Source organism: Coregonus clupeaformis, chromosome 6 (assembly GCF_020615455.1).
Source record: "Coregonus clupeaformis isolate EN_2021a chromosome 6, ASM2061545v1, whole genome shotgun sequence".
NCBI classification, from domain to species: Eukaryota; Metazoa; Chordata; class Actinopteri; order Salmoniformes; family Salmonidae; genus Coregonus; species Coregonus clupeaformis.
The window spans coordinates 45,570,081-45,594,554 of record NC_059197.1 but is presented as its reverse complement, the minus strand read 5'-3'; the positions used below and the strand labels follow the sequence as shown (position 1 = coordinate 45,594,554).

The 24,474-nt window shown below is 42.6% G+C and overlaps 1 protein-coding gene across 3 annotated transcripts; it reads left to right on the top strand.

Annotated features, from left to right (window-relative positions):
• The first annotated feature begins 2,077 nt into the window (after positions 1-2,077).
• On the top strand, positions 2,078-24,472 carry LOC121567439 (transcription elongation factor SPT5). Of its 3 annotated transcripts, XM_041877482.2 has the most exons (31): positions 2,078-2,220; positions 2,591-2,706; positions 3,122-3,281; positions 3,411-3,476; positions 3,802-3,807; positions 4,551-4,562; positions 4,754-4,823; positions 4,938-5,003; positions 5,116-5,181; positions 5,289-5,319; positions 5,407-5,475; positions 5,663-5,914; positions 6,035-6,124; positions 6,216-6,286; positions 6,395-6,500; positions 6,631-6,724; positions 6,843-6,979; positions 8,464-8,619; positions 8,740-8,886; positions 11,563-11,709; positions 12,745-12,870; positions 13,009-13,093; positions 13,264-13,374; positions 13,722-13,824; positions 13,942-14,069; positions 16,108-16,213; positions 16,424-16,582; positions 16,733-16,901; positions 21,666-21,869; positions 23,820-23,915; positions 24,069-24,472. In XM_041877482.2, exons 2-31 carry the CDS (start codon positions 2,620-2,622, stop codon positions 24,207-24,209), a joined length of 3,261 nt encoding a protein of 1,086 aa, XP_041733416.1. In that variant the 5' UTR covers positions 2,078-2,220; positions 2,591-2,619; the 3' UTR covers positions 24,210-24,472. The 3 variants fall into 3 exon arrangements, with proteins under 3 accessions (XP_041733416.1, XP_041733418.1, XP_041733417.1); XM_041877484.2 differs by lacking the exon at positions 3,802-3,807; XM_041877483.2 differs by lacking the exon at positions 3,802-3,807 and having other exon boundaries at positions 4,548-4,562.
• Positions 24,473-24,474: the final 2 nt, after the last annotated feature.

The window sequence follows — 24,474 nt, the reverse complement described above, 5'->3', positions numbered from 1 at the left end:
ACATTCAGGTTAACATTTCAACTTTTACATTTTGCATTTACATATCAACATCAACACATGAATTCAGTTTGAGTTCCTCACAGTACATCTAGTTGAGTGCCAAGTCAACCATTGCCCGACTATCTGAACTTGTATTTTTATTTTATTTTATTGATTCTCCTCAAGGAGACTCCCAATCGTTTAAACCATTCAACTGGTGTCTAGTTGGGAGAACCTTTTCTGGACTTGGATTCTCACGGAATTAACTCAATCCGACTATCTGAATCTTTTTATCAAGCCACCAGATCCTTCTCTTGTGGATCAAATAAAAGGGTCCATTTCTTGTGAACCAAAACCTCTGTAATAGGCTCCTCACTAGAGAGACACACTTCAACAGAAAATAAAAGTCGGTCCTTCTCTTGTGAACCACTGTAACTAGACTTCTTCTCTTAGAGTCACATTTCAACAGTAAAAACCTAAGATTTCAGAACCACAACCTCTGTAACTAGACTCCTCACCTAGAGAGTCACATTTCAACAGTAAAAATAAAAGTCGGTCCTTCTCTTGTGAACCACTGTAACTAGACTCCTCTCTAGAGTCACATTTCAACAGTAAAAAGCCTAAGATTTCAGATATCTTTACATATGTGCCTTTTGAGTCATAATAGATATGTTATAAATTTAACAGTAATCCATACTCACGCTCAGTACTACTGATCTTAATTTTGGTTTATCCTATAATACAATATGCAGATTTTGTTTTAACAGGTTCTGCTTACCTTTGTATTGACGGCCGTCTAGATCAGTTTCCTGAGGCGAGCTGGATTCCCGGCTGCTCCTGCGAACAGGTCACCCGTCCTTTCTGATCCGTCTCTTACTTGTCTCCTTTCTCTATCAACTTTCTATGGACCGAATTCAGAGAAGAAAACCATCCTCTGCTACCAATTTTGTTGATAAAACAAGTTTACTGGAGAACGGAGACCAAGTAGAGACTTTTGGACAAGGTGGATAATTGTATAATATAAGGCAGTTTATTCAGAGGTAAAGATATCTGGAATCGCGTGCACAGACCCGTTCGTCAATCTCGTAGGGAGATATCTGAGAGAGCCCCAAAACATTGTGTGCTGACATTTTATACAATAAAATGAAGTAGGTTGAATCTAGTAGTTCTGATCTTCTGATTGGTCCTGATGAGTTGGGCGAGGTCACCTCCAGGCTAGTGTCACTGTTGCATTGGCTCTGAGTCGGGTTCTCTGTCTTCAGATGTTCAGCCTAAGAGAAGGGGATTTTTGTGTGTGTGTGTGTGTGTGTGTGTGTGTGTATGTGTGTGTGTGTGTGTGTGTGTGTGTATGTGTGTGTATGTGTGTGTGTGTGTGTGTATGTGTGTGTGTGTGTGTGTATGTGTGTGTATGTGTGTGTGTGTGTGTGTGTGTGTGTATGTGTGTGTGTGTGTGTGGGGGTGTGTGTGTGTGTGTCCTCAGAGCAAGAACTCGTGAGTTGGAAGAACTGAGAGACCTATGGCGTGGGTGTTGTCCATAGCCACCTGCTGACAAGGCTGACAAGATAGGACTCTTTTTGTCCATTGTATTGAATACAAAGGCCCAACACAAAATGGGTCATGCACAAGATTTTAGTCAGACCAAGCTATAACATTATATATTTACTACGACATAAGCATAGAGTCAGATACTGGTATCTCAAGTCACTATGGTGCATAAAGATTGAGGAATTCAGATATGATGTATTCCTATGAGCACTATCTATCCACAGACGTTTTAAACTATGGCATGGTTCAATGTGCCTATAAATCAGCACAATCTACTTTGTCGTTGAAATATTTTTTTTTGCTGCAGTCTTGGAGCTAGAATTGGGATCATGTGTATTATAATGCCAATAAAAAAATAGTAAAGGAGGGCTCTGTACAAAATGGCGAACTTAGCAAATGAGGCGTTTGTGGTAAGTACATGGGGGCCGACATCTTTATGCACCTTCACCATTATTATTACAGCCATAAAATCAGGTGTGCTGTTATGGACATGAGACCACAGACATAGACATCTTTGATGAGACTGCACCACTTTAACCGTTATTTCGAACCATCGCGAGAATTTGGTCTTTTGCCTTCCAAATCTCGTGATTCTGTTTATTGAAGGAAGACGTGGAAGTGACAGAAAAGTATCTATTTAATAGCATATTTTTTTTGTTTTAGTTAAGTCCAAACCAAGACGCGTGTTTTAGAAAGGTAAGATATAACTATGCTTGGAATATATTTATGAAAATATACTTGCAAATGTGGATTGTTTGCTAGCGTGATCCTACTACTAGGCCTTGCCTTCGCGTTTAGCTATCAACATTGTACATTCTCTCTATGGTTTCGGTGGTTACATTAGCTTAATAAGCTAGCTAAATAACTAACTCTAATATGCATTGTTGGAGAATAAGGTAGCTAAGCTTGTTATCCTAAAACATATTTACTCCAGCTTTTTGGCTAATTACTGTAGCCAGTACAGTGGTAGATAGCAGCTAGTATTTAGTTTTCAGTATCACCCAAGCAAGGACTGTCTGAACTAACACCAGTTAGAAAACTAAAATCATTGTGCTTTTCAACGCAGCCTCTTTAGAGGAGACCCCGGCTCCAAGAATGTCGGACAGTGAGGACAGCGATTTCTCTGACAATCAGAGTGAACAAAGCAGCGAAGCCGAGGAGGTGGACAAAAATGAGGCAGAGGTAAGCTAGCTAGCTAACAAGGCTCTGGCTAACACTGCATGCCAGCTAACAACATTAAGCCAGCTAATCTAACTAGATAGCTAGGTAGATAGCTGTTAACAGCTTGGTCACATGGCAGCGTTGTCATTCGTGTAAGATAGGGTTCCCGGCACTGTTATTAGCTAGTAGTAACTAGCTATCTGTAACAACACAGCGCTAACGTCAGGTTATGCAAAGTAGCTGGCTGTTCATGGATGGAACTTGCCCAGTGTGAATGGGTGGGTGGTGGAACAGATGCACCTGTGCATGCATGGCCCTCAATTTGCTACTGTATCAGAATGTATGCTAACAAACCTAGATTGGCTCCAAATTCACATTGCAAGTTTCACTGCATTCACATAACTTGTGAGTGGTTTGAATGTTTCCCCCTATATAGGAAGATGGGCAGGCAAGTTTATCTGGCAGTGATAAGGCAGCAGAAGAGGAAGGGGAAGACTTGGCAGATGAGGAGGAGTATGACGAAGAGGAGGAAGAGGACGATGATGACCGTCCCAGAAAGAAACCCAGGCATGGAGGTTTCATCTTGGACGAAGCCGGTAAGACAAATCTTCACTCTAATAATACCATTGTGGTGTAGAATAGTTGTCCACATGTTCTTGCTCACCAAAACGTTTTGGTTTAATGTATCTGAAAGAAACTCTACTTTTTCCTCTGGTTTTGTTTAGATGTGGACGATGAGTATGAAGATGAAGACCCGTGGGAGGAAGGCGCTGAGGATATTTTGGAGAAAGGTAAGGTCACACTTGCGGCCGTGTTTAAGGATATCTAATACCTGAGAGGGAATTCTATATGAACAACGTTGGGGCAGTTGTCTGTTGATGAGGACTCAGGTCATGAACTTTGTTGCATTTAAATGATTAGAAAATGACTTTCCTATGGGTGGTGTGCAGATGCTTAGGTATGATGGATTTGTCTGTAGTATTGTTTGGATTCAGGAAGGGACGGGAATCATTACAAATACAATAATAAAATCTAAGCCCAAATTATTATATGTGAGATTATTGACCTTGTTCTTCCTGTGCTAATAATTCCTTTTCTTGTGCATGCCTCCTTCAGTTAACGGTAAATCAATTCCAGATTTTCTGCTGTCTGTTTTCCTTGTATCTAATTCAATGGATTAGTTATCTCTCATTCAACAAGTCACATTCTGTTATAACTCCACCCACATTTCCGCACATCTAATCTAAAGGAGCACAGACGGCAAATACATTATTGGGATCTCCTATAATAACTGAGGCTACCTGTATGAAGTAGTAAATTATTATATTTTATTTGACAGCTTTGACCTACTTACTTTTTTATTTAACCATTATTTAACTAGGCAAGTCAGTTAAGAACAAATTCTTATTTACAGTGATGGCCTACTAGTCAGGAAAATATTGTAGAAATGTTGTTGGATGGTATGTTAACCTGACACCAGCAGAGTTATGACTTGTCAATAATCTGACCATGGTGTTCTAGGCATGTAATCAAAGCGTGAACCAAATGTGACCATTTGCCTGAAATGCTACCTGTTACAAGAAAGCGAATGTGTGAATTAGCTAACTGATATTGTTTAAGCTTTTCGTGGCACATCAATCAGCCATATCACAAAGACTCATTAGCATCCACATTACAATTATCCACATTACAATCATTCATGGTCTCGTGCCATACGGTCTAGTCTTTTACCATAATTAATGTTTTTTTTGTTTTTTTCACTTGTTCCTATCTGTGCCCATGTCACTCTTTGCTGTGTGCACATGACAATCTCATTTGGCTGTTAATGTGTGTTCCTCTACCTAAACCTGCCTGGCCCGGAGCAGAGGAAGCTGAGGGTAAGTGTTATCTTACTTCTTCCAATATGAAAAAGACCCACCTATCACTTGGGGCTAGACATAGGTATACACAGATAGGTTCTTAAAGGACCACTTGTTTGAGCTGAAGGAAACTTTTACATTCAATCTTGTACATTAAATAGTTTTTTGTGTGATTGTAATGTCTTTACTGAGTCTGCTTTATTCTTCAGTGTCCAATATTGACCATGTGGTCCTGGATGAGGATAACTCTGGCTCCCGCAGGCTGCAGAACCTCTGGAGGTAATGTGTTCTTATGGGCTATGAGTGGCTAGGCTTCTTTCCATTGATATTTCAGTTGTTACTATGCAAAGCTGTGTTCTGGAAGTCTGACATTTGAATGTTTGGATATTTCAGAGATTCCAGAGAGGAGGCCTTGGGTGAATATTACATGAGGAAATATGCCAAGCAATCAGGAAATGAGTGAGTAGTTTCACAGTAATCTGTCAAAATAGTTGGCCCAAATTTCAATTTCAACATTTATTTGACCAGATATCCCCTTGACTGAAATAATATCGGTTTTGATTCCCTCTAGTTTTCCTGGGGGTTCTGAGGAACTGTCTGATGACATCACCCAGCAGCAGCTGCTCCCTGGCGTCAAGTATGTGTCACCTTAACCAAAATGGGGAATGGATTTTTTAGTGGACTACAACGATCCAATATATTAATTTTCTCAATGGTCTTGGTATTATATTTTCTTTTTCAAAGGGATCCTAATCTTTGGACGGTCAAGTGTAAGGTATGAAGCTTATATTTGTGTAAACATCCTAAAGTTCAGCACACAATTAAAAAAGTAATTTTGTCATGCATTATTTTGTCATTACAGATTGGAGAAGAGAGAGCAACTGCCATCGCCTTGATGAGGAAATTCATTGCCTATCAATTCACAGACACGGTATGTCCCCGCCCTCATTCTCTGCATGGAAATGTTCCATGTATTAAGACGCTAATGTTTGCACTTAGTGTGTTATATGATTGATCTCTTTATAGCCTGTACATCTCTTGTAGATACAAAATAAATAAATGGGAGCTTTGACAACCTGTGAAACCGTTTACATTTCCTATACACCATTTCTACACAGCCTCTCCAAATCAAGTCGGTAGTGGCTCCTGAACATGTCAAAGGTTACATCTATGTGGAGTCGTACAAGCAGACGCACGTCAAGGCTGCAATTGACGGAATAGGCAACCTGAGGATGGGCTTCTGGAACCAGCAGATGGTTCCCATCAAGGAGATGACAGATGTCCTCAAGGTGGTCAAAGAGGTGACCAACCTCAAGCCCAAGTCCTGGGTCCGACTCAAGAGAGGCCTATACAAAGATGACATCGCCCAGGTATGCTTGAAACACATTGTGGAAGTCAGCACTTGTGAAGACTGATGAAAATTGATTTTGAAGACAAAGGTAAATATCCTTACCATATTCTTGAAACATACATGTATTCTCCTCCTTTAGGTGGACTATGTGGAGCCCAGTCAGAACACGATATCACTGAAGATGATTCCCAGGATAGATTTAGACAGAATCAAGGCCCGGATGAGCATGGTAAGCAACAGCACCACTCTGTTACCACCCGTTTACTCACCACCCTCCACTTTGACATCCCCTGACATTCTTCTTGTTGTCTGTCTCTCAGAAAGACTGGTTTGCAAAGCGGAAGAAGTTCAAGAGACCAGCCCAGAGACTCTTCGATGCAGAAAAGATCAGGTACAAAGAAACATGTCCTAAAGACTATCATTATTGGGGATTTGATTACACTATCCTAAATGGGTAAGATCACAGCCTCGGTTACTTCATGATGGTGTTTTCTTCCAGGTCACTTGGCGGGGATGTCAGCCATGACGGGGACTTCATGATATTTGAAGCTAACCGCTACAGCCGCAAAGGGTTCCTCTTCAAGAGCTTTGCCATGTCTGCTGTGGTAAGACGACCATGTTGCCTCAATACCACTGTTTTATTAACCATTTGACAGCCCTATAGGGAAAAACGGAGCAGAAAAGTGGTCTTAGTTATCTGTACCAATGGCTTCTTCTTTTTATCGTCTTCTACAGATCACTGAAGGAGTGAAACCCACTCTGTCAGAGCTGGAGAAGTTTGAGGACCAGCCAGAAGGCATTGATCTGGAGGTGGTGACTGAAACCGCAGGTAACAGCCACTTCTAAGGCATACTCAGGATATATGAGATTTGGTATTTACTTGCTGGTTTTCATTTACATGTGTGTATATGCTTTTGTAAGAGACATATCTTGTTGTGTGACCACAGGTAAAGAGCGTGAGCACAACCTCCAGGCCGGGGACAACGTGGAGGTGTGTGAAGGAGAGCTGATCAACTTGCAGGGCAAGATCCTGAGTGTGGATGGCAACAAGATCACCATCATGCCCAAGCATGAGGACCTCAAGGTAATGACAAGCGCCAAACAGACAATGAAATTGGGAGGACATTTCAGATTTGTCCTACTAGAGTTGGGCCTAAAGTCAAATTCTGTGGAAAAACGTTCACATTGGTTAGAATTGTCAAAACAGAACATAATGTTCTGCAGGTTTTCGACAGAATTTTGTGCAGATATATTCTCAGGCCCTAAAGTAAGATATTCAGTCTACATGTGTTAAAAACAACCCAAAGCCAATGACCCTGGGTCAAGCCGTTATGAACCAGATTCTTGTTAGCATGGGAATGACATGTTGTTATTTATTAGTCTAGCCACATAAATTGGAATTTTAATGAACTACCAGTAAACCGGGGTGGGCAATCAACGGAGGGATGATTTTTGTGTTTTTGGACCGATATTTGCATCAATTTGCGGGCCAGAAAAAGGGCGGTTATTTCCATTGTTTCCAATGTCCGTTATAATTTCTGCATACTTTCTATCTGGTTTTAGACGTTCAAGTGTAGCCTGGATTTGTTTTTCAATCCAAAATAATAATTTATAGAGATGCACCAATGTGGATTTATTTTAATTTTATTTTCCATTTTATGGCCTTTATAACCATTCTAGCAAAGATTACAAACTGCAACCATATTTCTATGTTTATGCAGATAATAAGAACATATGTGAAATTACTTTAATATAGGAAAGGTGTAAAAAATTAAATGCATCACAAAGTGACTGAAATGCATCAAAGGTTTTGTAAAGTTCAGGGAAGCTCATCAGGTAATAATTGTGTGTATAAAAATATAATCTGCATTGCTTTCAATTGCGGTTTTGTCACAGTCCCTTCTAAAGTGTCCTGCGCGGCTTATGAGTGTCGTAGAGGAAAACAGAATGTATGTGTTTCTGAGTTCCTCCAGCCGTTCAAAAGCTAGAGCCAAAATCTGCTAATATTGGACATCGGAGGTTACTTGCGTAACTGCAGTTCTATGAACTAAGCGGCGCAATCATTTGACTACAGACAAGCTCTTTTATTTATTTTTTATTAAATCCAACACAGGCTGCTTTTAATTGGCTGGAAGGCCAGATCCTGGTTCAGCCAAGGCAAATAGCCTGCAGAGGAAACACGATTCCATCACAGCATGAAGAAAGCATTGTGCCGTCTGTAGTCATGAATAGACTACTTCATCATGCTTCCCAAAAATCAGGAGTGATAGAATACCCAAAGACACTGAATGACCTGGGGTCAAGCGGTTACAAACCAGATTCTTGTTTGCATAGGAACAATGTGGTTATTTATTAGTCAAGCCACATAAACTGGAATTTAGAGAGAACTACCAGCAAACTAACCCACATCACAGCATGATGAAGACATTGGCAAAATTGTGGGAGGGATAGAATTATGGGATCAAAAAGTTCACATGAGGCGGCCAGACATTCCCACTGTGTTCTGTTCATTCTTATTGGCATTGATACAAAATAATGGTTTGTCATTGATGCCTGGTCTGTGTGCAGGATCCTCTGGAGTTCCCGGCCCATGAGTTGAGGAAGTACTTCCGCATGGGTGACCACGTCAAGGTGATAGCAGGCCGCTACGAGGGCGACACCGGCCTCATCGTACGCGTGGAGGAGAACTTTGTCATCCTCTTCTCTGACCTCACCATGCACGAGGTAAGCAATGTCACATTATTGGACTGGGACATCAACTTTTTTGTGATTATATTTTTGCATAATTCCTACATAACTTCAGTGAACCATTATCGATGTTACGGGTTTGTGTGTGCTCTACAGTTGAAGGTCCTGCCCCGGGACTTGCAGCTGTGCTCTGAGACAGCGTCAGGGGTAGATGCCGGGGGCCAGCACGAGTGGGGAGAGCTGGTCCAACTGGACCCCCAGACCGTGGGAGTTATTGTCAGGCTGGAGAGGGAGACATTCCAGGTTGGTACTCTTAATCTTCCACAAAATACATTTCCCCTTTAGAAATGATCAGGTTCAGATCAGGACAAAATAAATGTTAATTTATAAGTGATTGGGTGTGTGGGCTTGGAGTCGTGGCTGTGTGCCTGCTGGAGATATGGTTTGTCCAGAATCTGTTCTGCAAATGGGAACTTGAGTGATATTGCGCAATCTATTTTAGGCCCAGCTGTTGGAACTTTGGCTTTCCTGGATATACCCACTATATTGTAATCACTGCATCCAATGGGTACGGAGACCGCTTTAGAACAAAGTTCTACAGTATTAGTAAAAATGTGATCAATACATGTGGAGGATCTTGTTCCTGTAGTGTTTGTAAACACCCTGGTAGGTTGATTAATAACCTGAACCAGATTACAGGCACTGGTTATAGTAAGAAGCTTCCTCTTGAGCGGACAGCTTGATGAAAACTAGTCAATATTCAGGTCCCCAAGAAAGTAGACCTCTCTGTTTACATCACATACACTATCAAGCATTTCACACATGTTATTTAGATACTGACTGTTCGCGCTTGGTGGCCTATAGCAACACCCCAAAAGAAAAGGCTTTAGATGTGGCAAGTGAACCTGCAACCACAACACTTCAATAACACTTGACATAAGATCTTCTCTAAGCATTACAGGGATATGGCTCTGTATATGTGTATATATGTGTATATATAGGTATGTGTGTGTGTGTATATATATATATATATATGTATGTGTGTGTATATACACTGCTCAAAAAAATTAAGGGAACACTTAAACAACACAATGTAACTCCAAGTCAATCACACTTCTGTGAAATCAAACTGTCCACTTAGGAAGCAACACTGATTGACAATATATTTCACATGCTGTTGTGCAAATGGAATAGACAACAGGTGGAAATTATAGGCAATTAGCAAGACACCCCCAATAAAGAAGTGGTTCTGCAGGTGGTGACCACAGACCACTTCTCAGTTCCTATGCTTTCTGGCTGATGTTTTGGTCACTTTTGAATGCTGCCGGTGCTTTCACTCTAGTGGTAGCATGAGACGGAGTCTACAACCCACACAAGTGGCTCAGGTAGTGCAGCTCATCCAGGATGGCACATCAATGCGAGCTGTGGCAAGAAGGTTTGCTGTGTCTGTCAGCGTAGTGTCCAGAGCATGGAGGCCAGTACATCAGGAGACGTGGAGGAGGCCGTAGGAGGGCAACAACCCAGCAGCAGGACCGCTACCTCCGCCTTTGTGCAAGGAGGAGCAGGAGGAGCACTGCCAGAGCCCTGCAAAATGACCTCCAGCAGGCCACAAATGTGCATGTGTCTGCTCAAACGGTCAGAAACAGACTCCATGAGGGTGGTATGAGGGCCCGACGTCCACAGGTGGGGGTTGTGCTTACAGCCCAACACCGTGCAGGACGTTTGGCATTTGCCAGAGAACACCGAGATTGGCAAATTCGCCACTGGCGCCCTGTGCTCTTCACAGATGAAAGCAGGTTCACACTGAGCACATGTGACAGACGTGACAGAGTCTGGAGACGCCGTGGAGAACGTTCTGCTGCCTGCAACATCCTCCAGCATGACCGGTTTGGCGGTGGGTCAGTCATGGTGTGGGGTGGCATTTCTTTGGGGGGGCCGCACAGCCCTCCATGTGCTCGCCAGTGGTAGCCTGACTGCCATTAGGTACCGAGATGAGATCCTCAGACCCCTTGTGAGACCATATGCTGGTGCGGTTGGCCCTGGGTTCCTCCTAATGCAAGACAATGCTAGACCTCATGTGGCTGGAGTGTGTCAGCAGTTCCTGCAAGAGGAAGGCATTGATGCTGTGGACCGCCCGTTCCCCAGACCTGAATCCAACTGAGCACATCTGGGACATCATGTCTCGCTCCTTCCACCAACGCCACATTGCACCACAGACTGTCCAGGAGTTGGCGGATGCTTTAGTCCAGGTCTGGGAGGAGATCCCTCAGGAGACCATCCGCCACCTCATCAGGAGCATGCCCAGGCGTTGTAGGGAGGTCATACAGGCACATGGAGGCCACACACACTACTGAGCCTCATTTTGACTTGTTTTAAGGACATTACATCAAAGTTGGATCAGCCTGTAGTGTGGTTTTCCACTTTAATTTTGAGGGTGACTCCAAATCCAGACCTCCATGGGTTGATAAATTTGATTTCCATTGATAATTTTTGTGTGATTTTGTTGTCAGCACATTCAACTATGTAAAGAAACATGTATTTCATAAGATTATTTCATTCATTCAGATCTAGGATGTGTTGTTTAAGTGTTCCCTTTATTTTTTTGAGCAGTGTATATATGTGTATATACAGCAACATCTCCCCCATAAGCATTTCTGTCTCTTCTATAGATGATATATTCTTGTATTGCTACTGCTGTATCATAAAATGTAATTATCCAAGTGAGACTCAGAAATGGCTAATAAATGAATGTTATCTGATGTTAGCAAGTTATTGATTTCATGAACCTTATTTCTAGGGCTACATATATTATGGGCTATTTTCAGCCCTTTCCTGGGTAGCTTAATACTGAAAAGAGCAAACAAAGTAAGATAAAAAAAACAATATACATTCAACAGTCCATTAATCAATTGGTGTGTGTGTGTGTGTGTGCGCTGCGGGGTTGAAGCTAAGAATACGTGTTTTCCCCCTTATCCCCAGGTCCTCAACATGCACGGCAAGGTGCTGACGGTGCGTCACCAGGCAGTGAATCGGCGGAAAGACAACCGCTTTGCCGTGGCGCTGGACTCTGAGCAGAACAACATCCACGTCAAAGACATCGTCAAGGTCATCGACGGGCCACACTCGGTAAGATTCATTATCACAGTTCTTTTTTCTATAGGTCTAAACTCATAGAAAATGTATTTCTCAACTCCATCTATAGTAGGGCCCTATAAAATCTGCGATGCAGAGAATGCGGACGGAATCACGGATTCCAGACATTAAAACGGAATTCAACAATATTCAAAAATGTATTGACGTTAGTAGGAAATCAACTAAATGTATTGAACTTATTAGAACATTTATTAATTTGCCTAAGATTATCATAATACATGAACAAAATGCATCAGTGATTCTTAGTTTCCTTCAACTTTCTGAAGAGGCATCGCGGAATTGCCTGTCTGCGTTTGTCTACCACTTTGTAGCCGTTAGCGATGATGCTAATGATAACCCTATTCTGGTAGATGGAGAGGCTTTCCAAAAAACCTTCTCAGTTAAATGTTAACTACAAAGTAGCCTATGCCTACCTGGCAGAATAACCGTGATTATTTGCATCAATCCAGCGGCGATTTGTTTAGCAAACTCTGCAATCACCTGTGCGCTATAGAAACACTGCTAACCAAACAAGTCTCTTGCTGGTGTACAAAAATTCCTTAGATTTTTCCCAGACCTCAAACATGGTCTCCTGATGTCGTTTAAGCCTTGTTGTGGACTTAGAACGTACAATGTTGTTGTTTTTCTATCAAAGTGATTTTGAGAGCCAAAACCTGAAAAAAATGACATCTGAAACCAGGAAAAACAAAACAGCGAATGGAATTTGGGGGGGGGGAACTCAACGGAATTAGCAAATATATATATTTTATTGGGCGCTACTATAGGCCTCCATCTATGTTTGGTTACTGTATTTTCAAAGCCAGTGTCTGGACTTGAGCCCTCATTGACACATTTGGTAGCAGTCGGCTTGAAGAGCTTTGACGTATTTTCATTCACAAAATGTTGTTTTTTGTATGTTGAGTTTTAGGCCTTATCGCCCATCTCTAGCTATTTTTCTATTTGCCAAAGGTGCGATTAGAATGAGTAGATTGTTAGCATATAAGTGGTGTGTGTTTTTTTTTTTTTCAGGGGCGTGAGGGAGAGATCCGCCACATTTTCCGAGGCTTTGCCTTCCTGCACTGTAAGAAGCTGGTGGAGAACGGGGGCATGTTCGTCTGCAAGACACGCCACGTGGTGCTGGCCGGGGGCTCCAAGGTCCATCTCCCATTGGCTCTCACCACTTTTACATCATCACTTTCAAGTCTTCCATCTATGCCATCACCTCTTAACCTTGTCCAGTGGGAACCATCAGAGCTGTTGTTGACATTTGATTCTTCCATTCTTTGGCTATAGCCCCGAGACGTCACAAACTTCACCGTGGGAGGCTTCGCTCCTATGAGTCCACGCATCAGCAGCCCCATGCATCCCGGAGGTGGTGGTGAGTAGAGTACAGCTCAGCTCACAGAGAGCATGAGGTCATAGTCCCACTCTCACCATAAGCCTTTGTTGATTTGTAGACATTAGGGAACAGTCGCTTAGTGCAGGATACATCACTAAATATCAACTATCAGACCAGAGGCCATACACAACTCCTGTCCTCTCCTTCAGGCCAGCAGCAGAGGGGCGGTGGAGGAGGTGGACAGATGGGGCGCGGCCGGGGCAGGAGGGACAACGACCTGATTGGACAGACCGTCCGCATCTCCCAGGGACCATACAAGGGTAATGCTGCGTTCATAACATCTCGTAAATTTGTTAAATACCAGCATACAACTGAGAGAGCGAGAGAGAGATAGCTAATCTGCGTTCTCAATGAGTTCAAAGCATGTGAATGCACACAACTCGTTTCTCTCAGTTTACAAGTAGTATTTTCGGAGTTTCCCACTTATGAACGCAGAAAAAGGACTGAACCAGGTTACATGGGAACCAGATGGGCTTGTCCTCTGCTGCAGAATGAACAATAAACATGTTTAGCAGAAGAGGATGTTGCACAATGGGTGTTGGACTTTCAACACTTGATCATTCTCATTGGGGAATCTTTTGGCCTAACCCTTGCCATTATTTCCCAGGATACATTGGAGTGGTGAAGGATGCCACAGAGTCGACAGCCAGAGTGGAGCTGCACTCGACATGCCAGACCATCTCTGTGGACCGACAACGTCTCACCACAATGTTCGTTCAAATCATCAGAGATCTATTACAATTATATATTGTGAACACAGTGATATTAATGCAGTATTTCACCGTTTTAGTGTGTTAATGTGTGTTGACTTGTTTTGTTACATTCAGGGGAGCCAAGAGGCATGGAGGAATGACTTCCACCCACGGACGCACCCCCATGTACGGTTCCCAGACCCCCATGTACGGGACAGGCTCCCGTACCCCCATGTATGGCTCCCAGACCCCCTTACACGATGGTGAGACACACCCCACCAAGGGAATACCTCAATGGCCCTCAATCAGAATATACAGTTGAAGTCGGAAGTTTACATACACCTTAGCCAAATACATTTAAACTCAGTTTTTCACAATTCCTGTCATTTAATCCTAGTAAAAATTCCCTGTCTTAGGTCAGTTAGGATCAACACTTTATTTTAAGAATGTGAAATGTCAGAATAATAGTAGAGAGAATGATTTATTTCAGCTTTTATTTATTTTACCACATTCCCAGTGGGTCAGAAGTTTACATACACTCAATGAGTATTTGGTAGCATTGCCTTTAAATTGTTTAACTTGGGTCAAACGTTTCGGGTAGCTTCCCACAATACGTTGGGTGAATATTGGCCCATTCCTCCTGACAGAGCTGGTGTAACTGAGTCAGGTTTGTAGGCCTCCTTGCTCACACACGCCTTTTCAGTTCTGCCCACACATTTTCTATAGGATTGAGGTCAGGGCTTTGTGATGGCCACTCCAATACCTTGACTTTGTTGTCCTTAAGCCATTTTGCCACAACTTTGGAAGTATGCTTGGGGTCATTGTCCATTTGGAAGACCCATTTGCGACCAAGCTTTAACTTCCTAACTGATGTCTTGAGATGTTGCTTCAATATATCCACATAATTTTCCTTCCTCATGATGCCATCTATTTTGTGAAGTGCACCAGTCCCCCCTGCAGCAAAGCACCCCCACAGCATGATGCTGCCACCCCCGTGCTTCATGGTTGGGATGGTGTTCTTCGGCTTGCAAGCCAACCGCTTTTTCCTCCAAACATAACGATGGTCATTATGGCCAAACAGTTATATTTTTGTCAGACCAGAGGACATTTCTCCAAAAAGTGCGATACTTGTCCCCATGTGCAGTTGCAAAGCCAAGACCTCAGAAAAAAAAATTGTAGACCTCCACAAGTCTGGTTCATCCTTGGGAGCAATTTACAAACGCCTGAAGGTACCACGTTCATCTGTACAAACAATAGTACGCAAGTATAAACACCATGGGACCACGTAGCCGTCATACCGCACAGGAAGGAGACACGTTCTGTCTCCTAGAGATGAACGTACTTTGGTGCGAAAAGTGCAAATCAATCCCAGAACAACCGCAAAGGACCTTGAGAAGATGCTGGAGGAAACAGGTACAAAAGTATCTATATCCACAGTAAAACGAGTCCTATATCGACATAACCGTAGTCTGGCTTTTTTATGGTGGTTTTGGAGCAGTGGCTTCTTCCTTACTGAGCGGCCTTTCAGGTTATGTCGATATAGGACTTGTTTTACTGTGGATATAGATACTTTTGTATCTGTTTCCTACAGCATCTTCTCAAGGTCCTTTGCGGTTGTTCTGGGATTGATTTGCACTTTTGGCACCAAAGTACGTTCATCTCTAGGAGACAGAACGCGTCTCCTTCCTGTGCGGTATGATGGCTACGTGGTCCCATGGTGTTTATACTTGCGTACTATTGTTTGTACAGATGAACGTGGTACCTTCAGGCGTTTGTAAATTGCTCCCAAGGATGAACCAGACTTGTGGAGGTCTACCATTTTTTTCTGAGGTCTTGGCTGATTTCTTTTGATTTTCCCATGATGTCAAGCAGAGGCACTGAGTTTGAAGGTAGGCCTTGAAATACATCCACAGGTACACCTCCAATTGACTCAAATTATGTCAATTAGCCTATCAGAAGCTTCTAAAGCTATGACATCATTTTCTGGAATTTTCCAAGCTGTTTAAAGGCACCGTCAACTTAGTGTATGTAAACTTCTGACCCACTGGAATTGTGATACAGTGAATTATAAGTGAAATAATCGGTCTGTAAACAATTGTTGGAAAAATTACTTGTCATGCACAAAGTAGATGTCCTAACCGACTTGCCAAAACTATAGTTTTTTAACAAGAAATTTGTGGAATGGTTGAAAAACGAGTATTAATGACTCCAACCTAAGTGTATGTAAACTTCCGACTTCAACTGTATATCTATGACCTGCAATAGAACTATTCTCATTGTGGTAATCCTTGTTCCCCACAGGGAGCCGTACGCCTCACTACGGCTCGCAGACCCCGCTGCATGATGGGAGCAGGACGCCAGGGCAGAGCGGTGCGTGGGACCCCAACAACCCCAACACACCATCCAGGTAGGCTACATGTGGGAAAAACTAAATGTGGAAAAGTGCCTCAGCAGTCTATGGTTGATAAGGGTTTGTTGGTCTTTGTCTTGGTCAAGAGTTGTCAAAGTGAATACAGCTATTTTCTGTACTTTCTACAGATCCTGAAAATATGTTTCCTTAGTAGGATAACTTTTTGGAAACCGCCTTTAACCTGTTTCTCTGTTCCTCTTGTTTTAGGGCGGATGATGACTATGAGTTTGGTTATGATGACGAGCCCTCCCCGTCCCCTCAGGGCTACGGGGCTACGCCTAACCCCCAGACCCCCGGCTACCCAGAGGTGCCCTCACCCCAGGTCAACCCCCAGTACAACCCCCAGACCCCAGGCACCCCAGCCATGTGAGTCACACACACACGCACGGTATTCCATTGTCTGTTTGCTATCTTTTTCAATGTCTCTAGGCCCCTTTTACAGTGGCGACCAGCTGCTCAAGGTGGGTTTGATTCTCTCTGTCCTAGCCAAGTCCACTAACTGTGTGTGTTCCTCAGGTACAACACTGAACAGTACTCGCCGTACACTGCCCCCTCCCCACAGGGCTCGTACCAGCCCAGCCCCAGTCCCCAGAGCTACCATCAGGTGGCCCCCAGCCCAGTGGGCTACCAGAACACACACTCACCAGCCAGCTACCATCCCACCCCTTCACCCATGGCATACCAGGTAAGACCCACCACGCTTGACATAAAAATGTTTTGCCACTTAGTATAACTTATTTTTTTTACTTGTCTGAAAGCTCAAGTCACTTGTCCAAAAATAGAAATTGGTCTGTAACACCATTTTTACATCATTGTATGATGCAAGGAACTACTTTTAACACTATCTTTTTTTACCATAGAGAATCAGACAAATGTAGGCTACACTCTGCCCATTGGCTTTTTTGCATATTCAAGCCTGTCTCAAAATACAACACTGCCCCTTTAAGGCTCCCATGGAGGATGCTGGGCCACCCTTGGAAGCCTATGAAAATATTGCAACATTACAATTACAACCAAATACTTTTTATGTCTTAATAAAATTCATACACCCACTGCACATAACATTGTTTTAAAGCAATGAAGCTGACACAACCGATCAGACCATTGAGCTTAAAATGTTGATAGAAATGTTGATGTGCACATGGCTGTAGGCTACACACGAATGTTCCAAAATGCAATTAGCGGGAAAACACGTTCACAAAAGCACACCGCACTCGCAAGCGTTTTCATGTGACAGAGGAAAATATCCGTTAGAAATGAAGAGGGGAGATCTAAAGATGCAGCAACTAGCATGGGTTACTAATATGACCAGGATTGTGCCTTTAGCTGCTAAACAATAAAATAAGTTAATTTGGAAACCAATAAGAACATAAGAGAGATGCTGGTTTCAATGGCATATGAATAGTTTATCAAATAATTCCCTCAACATTTGTATGGTTGTGTTTTGGCTAGGCTAAGCTTCTTTGAAACAAGGTAAGACATGCTTTATAAAATGACATAAAATGTCCAGGTTTTAAAGAGTTAAGTTTATGGTTAAATAGTTTCAAAATGCTGACCGCATCTGCTCAGATTCAAGGTGGGTGATGTGCGGTGCGCAAAAGCATTGTCCTTCATTCTCCGGTCTTGTGGTGGTTTGATCTGAACGAACCGTGCCTGTCGACAGAATCAAGCCTTTAGACGTTAATTTGAATAATCTTTCATTATATTTGTCAAACATGACTGCCGTTTAGCTTATATTTATGTAATTAAAGTTTGGCTACATTTTTTGGCGCCTCCCTCATGTCAGCATCGGTTTGGACATGAGGCTGTAGCCGATATGCATATCACCTACACTTTGACTTATGTTTATTTTTATTATGTACATGAAAAATAGATTAGAATATTATTCCAATGTTGGCTTCTCTGATCAAATTCTCATCGGCGTAATTGTTTGATATTGTGTTGTTTTTGTAACTTCAATCTACACTGAGTTGACAAAACATTAAGAACACCTGCTCTTTCCCTGACAGACTGACCAGGTGAATCCAGGTGAAAGCTATTATCCCTTATTGAGGTCATTTGTTAAATCCACTTCAATTAGTGTAGATGAGGGGGAGGAGACGGTTAAAGAAGGATTTTTAAGCCTTGACGCAATTGAGACATGGATTGCGTGTGTGCCATTCAGATGGTGAATGGGCAAGACAAAAAATGTAAGTGCCTTTGAATTGGGTATAGTAATAGGTGCCAGGCGCACCGGTTTGTGTCAAGAACTGCAACGCTGCTGGGGTTTTCACGCTCAACCGTTTCACGTGTGTATTAAGAATGGTTCACCACCCAAAGGACATCCAGCCAACTTGACACAACTGTGCGAAGCCTTGGAGTCAACATGGGCCAGCATCCCTGTGGAACGCTTTCTACACCTTGTAGAGTCCATGCCCCGACGAATTGAGGCTAAAGGTGGGGTGCAACTCAATATTAGGAAGGTGTTCCTAATGTTTGGTATACTCAGTGTATAATATTCTTGTCCAATTTTTTATTGTTTTATTTTACTTGTCCCGGACAAGCGTTAATGTCGTGCCCTGCCACGCACTTCATATTATTTCCAGGACATCTGTCTTTCTCTTTAAGTGTGTTGCAATACGCTATTTTAGCTTTCAGTGTGTTGACATGTCATTCTTTCCCACTAGTAAGACTTAATGCTGTTGGTTTATACAATGGGCATGTCTTACCAGGGGGGGAAAAGTATTACGATCAAACACGTTTGGATGCTAATCTGCTAAATTCATCGTTAGAACCTCTACAGGAGCAACGTTCATCTCCGAGCTGTTTCTCAAAACCATTGTTATTGAAGTTGCTCTTAAAAATGCTCGTTATTTACTGACTGCCTCAGCTATTCTAGTGGTCCAGATGCTTTGTTGCCCTTCTGTGTCACCTTATACTCAGTTCTCCACCAAACATAGAATCAAGATGTTTATCTGTCTCTTTGACCGCCGTTAACTCCAGAATGAAGTTGACTACAAATACAAAGTTGCCAATGTCTTTGCAAATGTTTCAAACAAGTGAAGGTTAAAAAGATGCTTAAAATGCAAACTGGGATGACTGCATTATAATATAAATAAAGTAGGCTACATAGGCCTATATATTGAAATCAATTTGATGTTCAATCGAGTTCTGTTGCTAATTTTAGGCTATGTAATTCTTGCCTCAATATGCAGTGCATTCGGAAAGTATTCCGACCCCTTCCCTTTTTCCATTTTGTTACATTAGAGACTTATTCTAAAATTGATTAAAAAATAACGAAATCCTCATCAACCTACACACAATACCCCATAATGACAAAGCGAAAATAGGTTTTTAGAAATGTTTGCAAATGTCTTACCAATACTACAATACATTATTTACATAAGTATTCAGACCTTTTGCTATGAGACTCAAAATTGAGCTCAGGTGCATCCTGTTTTCATTGATCATCCTTGAGATGTTTCTAAAACTTGATTGGACTCCACCTGTGGTAAATGTATATTGATTGGACATGATTTGGAAAGGCACACACCTGTCTATATAAGGTCACACAATTGACAGTGCATGTCAGAGCAAAAACCAAGCCATGAGATCGAAGGAAATGTCCGTAGAACTCCGAGACAGGATTGTGTCGAGGCACAGATCTGGGGAAGGGTACCAAAACATTTCTGAAGCATTGAAGATCCCCAATAATGCAGTGGCCTCCATTCTTAAATGGAAGAAGTTTGGAACCACCAAGACTCTTCGTAGAGCTGGCCGCCCGGCCAAACTGAGCAATCAGGGGAGAAGGGCCTTGGTCAGGGAGGTGACCAAGAACCCGATGGTCACTCTGACAGAGCTCCAGAGTTCCTCTGTGGAGATGGGAGAACCTTCCAGAAGGACAACCATCTCTGCAGCACTCCACCAATTAGGCCTTTATGGTAGTGGCCAGACGGAAGCCAATCTTCAGTAAAAGGCACGACAGCCTGCTTAGCGTTTGCCAAAAGGCACCTAAAGGACTCTCAGACCATGAGAAACAAGATTCTCTGGTCTGATGAAACCAATATTTAACTATTTGTCCTGAATGCCAAGCATCACACCTGGAGGAAACCTGGCACCATTCCAACGGTGAAGCATGGTGGTGGCAGCATCATGCTGTGGGGATGTGTTTCAGTGGCAGGGACTGGTAGACTAGTCAGGATCGAGGGAAAGATGAACTGAGCAAAGTACAAAGAGGTCCTTGTTGATAAACCTCTCTCAGGACCTCAGACTGGGGCGAAGGTTCACCTTCCAACAGGACAACGACCCTAAGCACACAGCCAAGACAAGACAGGAGGGGCTTTGGGACAAGTCTCTGAATGTCCTTGAGTGGCCCAGCCAGAGCGCGGACTTGAACCCAATCGAACATCTGGAGAGACCTGAAAATAGCTGTGCAGCGATGCGCCCCATCCAACCTGAAAGAGATTGAGAGGATCTGCAGAGAAGAATGGAAGAAACTCCCCAAATACAGGTTTGCCAAGCTTGTAGCGTCATACCCAAGAAGACTCAAGTCTGTAATCGCTGACAAAGGTGCTTCAACAAAGTACTGAGTAAAGGGTCTGAATACTTATGTAAATGTGATACTTCCAGTTTCTTTTTATTTTATACATTTGCAAAAAATTCTAAAAACCGGTTTTTACTTTGTCTTTTATGGGGTATCGTGTGTAGATTGATTGGGGGGGGAAACAATTTAATCAATTTTAGAATAAGGCTGTAACATAACAAAATATGGAAAAAGTCAAGTGGTCTGAATACTTTCCGAATGCACTGTATATGTGTAACGTGCACAATGATATACCAAATATGTGATTTAGTGCTTTGTTATAGAATAAGCCGCCTCAATAGGCCTATTAGCAGCTATAGGTGATCATACAATTCTGTTAGATTAAAAGGAAAAATCTGCACTGTTAAGTGTTTTAACGATGCATCATTCCTACAACAGCCGAATATGTAACACGTGTTTCTCAAAACACCACGCAGAGAGAATGTTCGCTTGCATGCATTTTGTATCATCATGATGATGTGACACTTTGATTCTTGAAAGTCCAATATCTTAAACTTGACTACTGGCATGCAAAACATTTTGGGACTGTATTAACAGTGGACTAATGAACAAAAAAAGCAATATATATATGTGTGTGTGTCTTTTTTGAGTGTTTTCTTTTTAAGGTAAGGTGTCTAAAGTAAGATTTGAAAAGAGAACGCTGATCAGAGAGCAGCGTTGCCTTCCTTTTGTTCCCATCAGTATCGACACGTGCTCCCAACTACTAAGCGAACGTTCTCTCTGCGTGGTGTTTTGAGAAACGCGCATTACATCTTCGGCTGTTGTAGGAACGATGCATTGTTAAAACACTCTTAAGCCTAAGTACCATCACTATCTAGAAACCCGGCCCTGATCTCCGTCTCCTCCTGTCGTCTCACCCCACCCTAGGCCAGTCCGAGCCCCAGCCCGGTAGGCTACAGCCCCATGACCCCCGGCGCCCCCTCCCCTGGCGGCTACAACCCCCACACCCCCGGCTCCAACATTGACCAGACCTCCTGCGACTGGGTCACCACCGACATCCTGGTGCGCGTTAAGGACACCTTCCTGGACAGCCAGGTGGTTAACCAGACAGGCGTCATCCGCAGTGTCACGGTGAGTAGCAAAGACCACAACACTCCTCCACGTACCTAGATGCTACAGGGGTGAAGAAAGGTTTTCTGTCTGGAGTGAAATGGAGGGAACATGACTGGCTTTTAGGGGAAAAATTGTTGGATAGAAATGTTAATTTTTGTGATTCGTCACCATAACAAATTGTATGTAGTAATCTGTTTTATGTGAGTAGAAATTAACTGTGGATTCCTGACAGTAACGTCTCCATAATTTTGTCTTGTTGATGGAAGAAAGACACTGCTAAGATGGAGCAACTCCCCCCCCCCCCTTCACATTTGATCAAAATGTATCATCCTGCATATTTGATATCCCATTGCCTTTTGATGTAACCGATACAAACCATACAGACTGAAATTCAAAATGAATTAATTAGAAAATGTTTTTATTTCATTCACACTAGAACAGAGTGGGAATTATACTGACATTCGGCGGGGGGGGTTTTTTTCCACAGGACTTCCTATTTGTGAAACATTTTTATGGGCCTAATGGTAAAGACATGTATTTTCACTGTAAAAATGTATTACCTTTTTAATGTGACGTGAACACAACCAGTCATGTTTTCGTCTGATTGTCAAACAAATCACTTCAAAAAGTAGGCTACCTGCGCACATTCGTCCATTCCAAAATAATTCCAGCATCCAAACAGTGCACCTAACATTTAATGAACAGAAAGAGACATGTTACAAAACATCAAAGTGTAATGACACGCTCATGTAACCTGAATTAATTGATGCTGGTAAATTGACCTATTTTGTAAAAAGAAAATTCGACACCTGAAAAGGGGCTGAAATACGGGACGGAAATAGAGCCATCTGTGTCTGTCCTGAGCTCATTGGCGTAGGAAACTGTGAGGGCTCCGTTGAAGCAATGTTGCAAGTTCGCTAGCTGGCTGGACCCAGTTGAAACAATATTGCAAGTTTGCTAGCAAAAGCTCAAGACCGAGAGAGAGCCAGACAGTCGGAGTAAAGAGATTACTGCGATTGAAACAACCTGAACAAACTGTCACTGGTTTAAACCATGATGGAGAGGTGGGGGTGTTCGCTTCATTTGGAATAAGCTTTTACTTTCATATTTACCACTGTAGCAGGACAAAATAGCATTTTATGGCTCAGTTGGTAGAGCATGGCGCTTGCACCACCAGAGTTGTGGGTTTGATTCCCAGGGATGCCCATACGTAAAATGTAATCATGCATTACTAAGTCGCTTTGGATAAATTCATCTGCTAAATGGCCTATATTATATAATTGTTATTATACTATAAACAAATAGAAGCCCCCCCCCCCAAAAGTACTGTTACGTGAATTTCTATCCCAATGTTTAAAAAATGAACTTATTACTCAGTCTGTATCCCAGAGGTTGTAAATCTCTAATAATCAGACCAAGTAGCCCAGCATACAATCATCAGGCTTTATTCATTGAGAACGTTCTAAAACAAAATGGTCGTACAATATTTTTATATGCACACGTCAGAGAAAAAAATCCCTCCCCTCTGTAGGCAGGCTGTAGTTTTCCACTTTATAATTGCTCCCCTGACCATCAGTTCACACACACACACATACACACACACAAGCCTAACAGTTTCTCTCCTCCCTAAATTCCTCAGTTATCTTGGTTTCTCAGTTGCCTGTAGACAGTTCTCCTTGTCCTTTGTTGTCTGTTGTCTGGCCTAACTCTTACTCACATTGCTAAATAGTAGCACAATGTCATAATCTTTACTGGTCCTACACTCACACATTACCAGGTAGTATATTCTAAACATCTCACACAGTTTCAGAGTGTAATAATTAGTCACTACTAAGAAGGTACTAATCATACTTAAAACAAGAACATTTCACAACTATATTTAAGGGTGGAACATTTCGTCATTACTTTTAACCTGATTCCTATATCAAGTACTCCATCATTGACCTGATGCGTCTTCTCCTTCCTCAGGGTGGCATGTGCTCCGTCTTCCTCCAGGACACAGAGAAGGTGGTGAGCATCTCCAGTGAACACCTGGAGCCTGTCACTCCAACTAAGAACAACAAGGTAAGGCTGTTTTTCACCACAACACCCCTTTACTGGACTCACAGAGCTCTGGGTCTGGAGGACTGGACAGTGGATAGATGCATGGTTCTTTGGGTTTGTAAGGCCCTGGCTGCTCTTGGTGTGTCATCTGTTGTCTGTGGTGCGCCTCTCCAGGTGAAGGTGATTCTAGGGGAGGACCGTGAGGCCACGGGGATCCTACTGAGTATCGACGGGGACGACGGCATTGTCAGGATGGAGCTGGATGACCAGCTGAAGATTCTCAACCTCCGCTTCCTGGGCAAGCTGGAGCTCTGAGCCATCACACCCCAACCTCATGCCCTCATTGCAAAGTAGCGTCACTCAAAACAAGCAGAATATGTGCCCCCATGTTCACTATCAACGATTAAAATTAGAAATTGCCCGTTCATTCTTTTTCAGTTAGTCAAACTTGTACTCTAAGTGAACTCCCATTGGTTTTTCGTGCTCTGTGATTGTAATTTCTGTCTATGCTTTACTTATTTGTTATAGAAACGACCTTTTGGGTAAGCCTGTACAATGTCAATAAAATGTGAACTGTTGC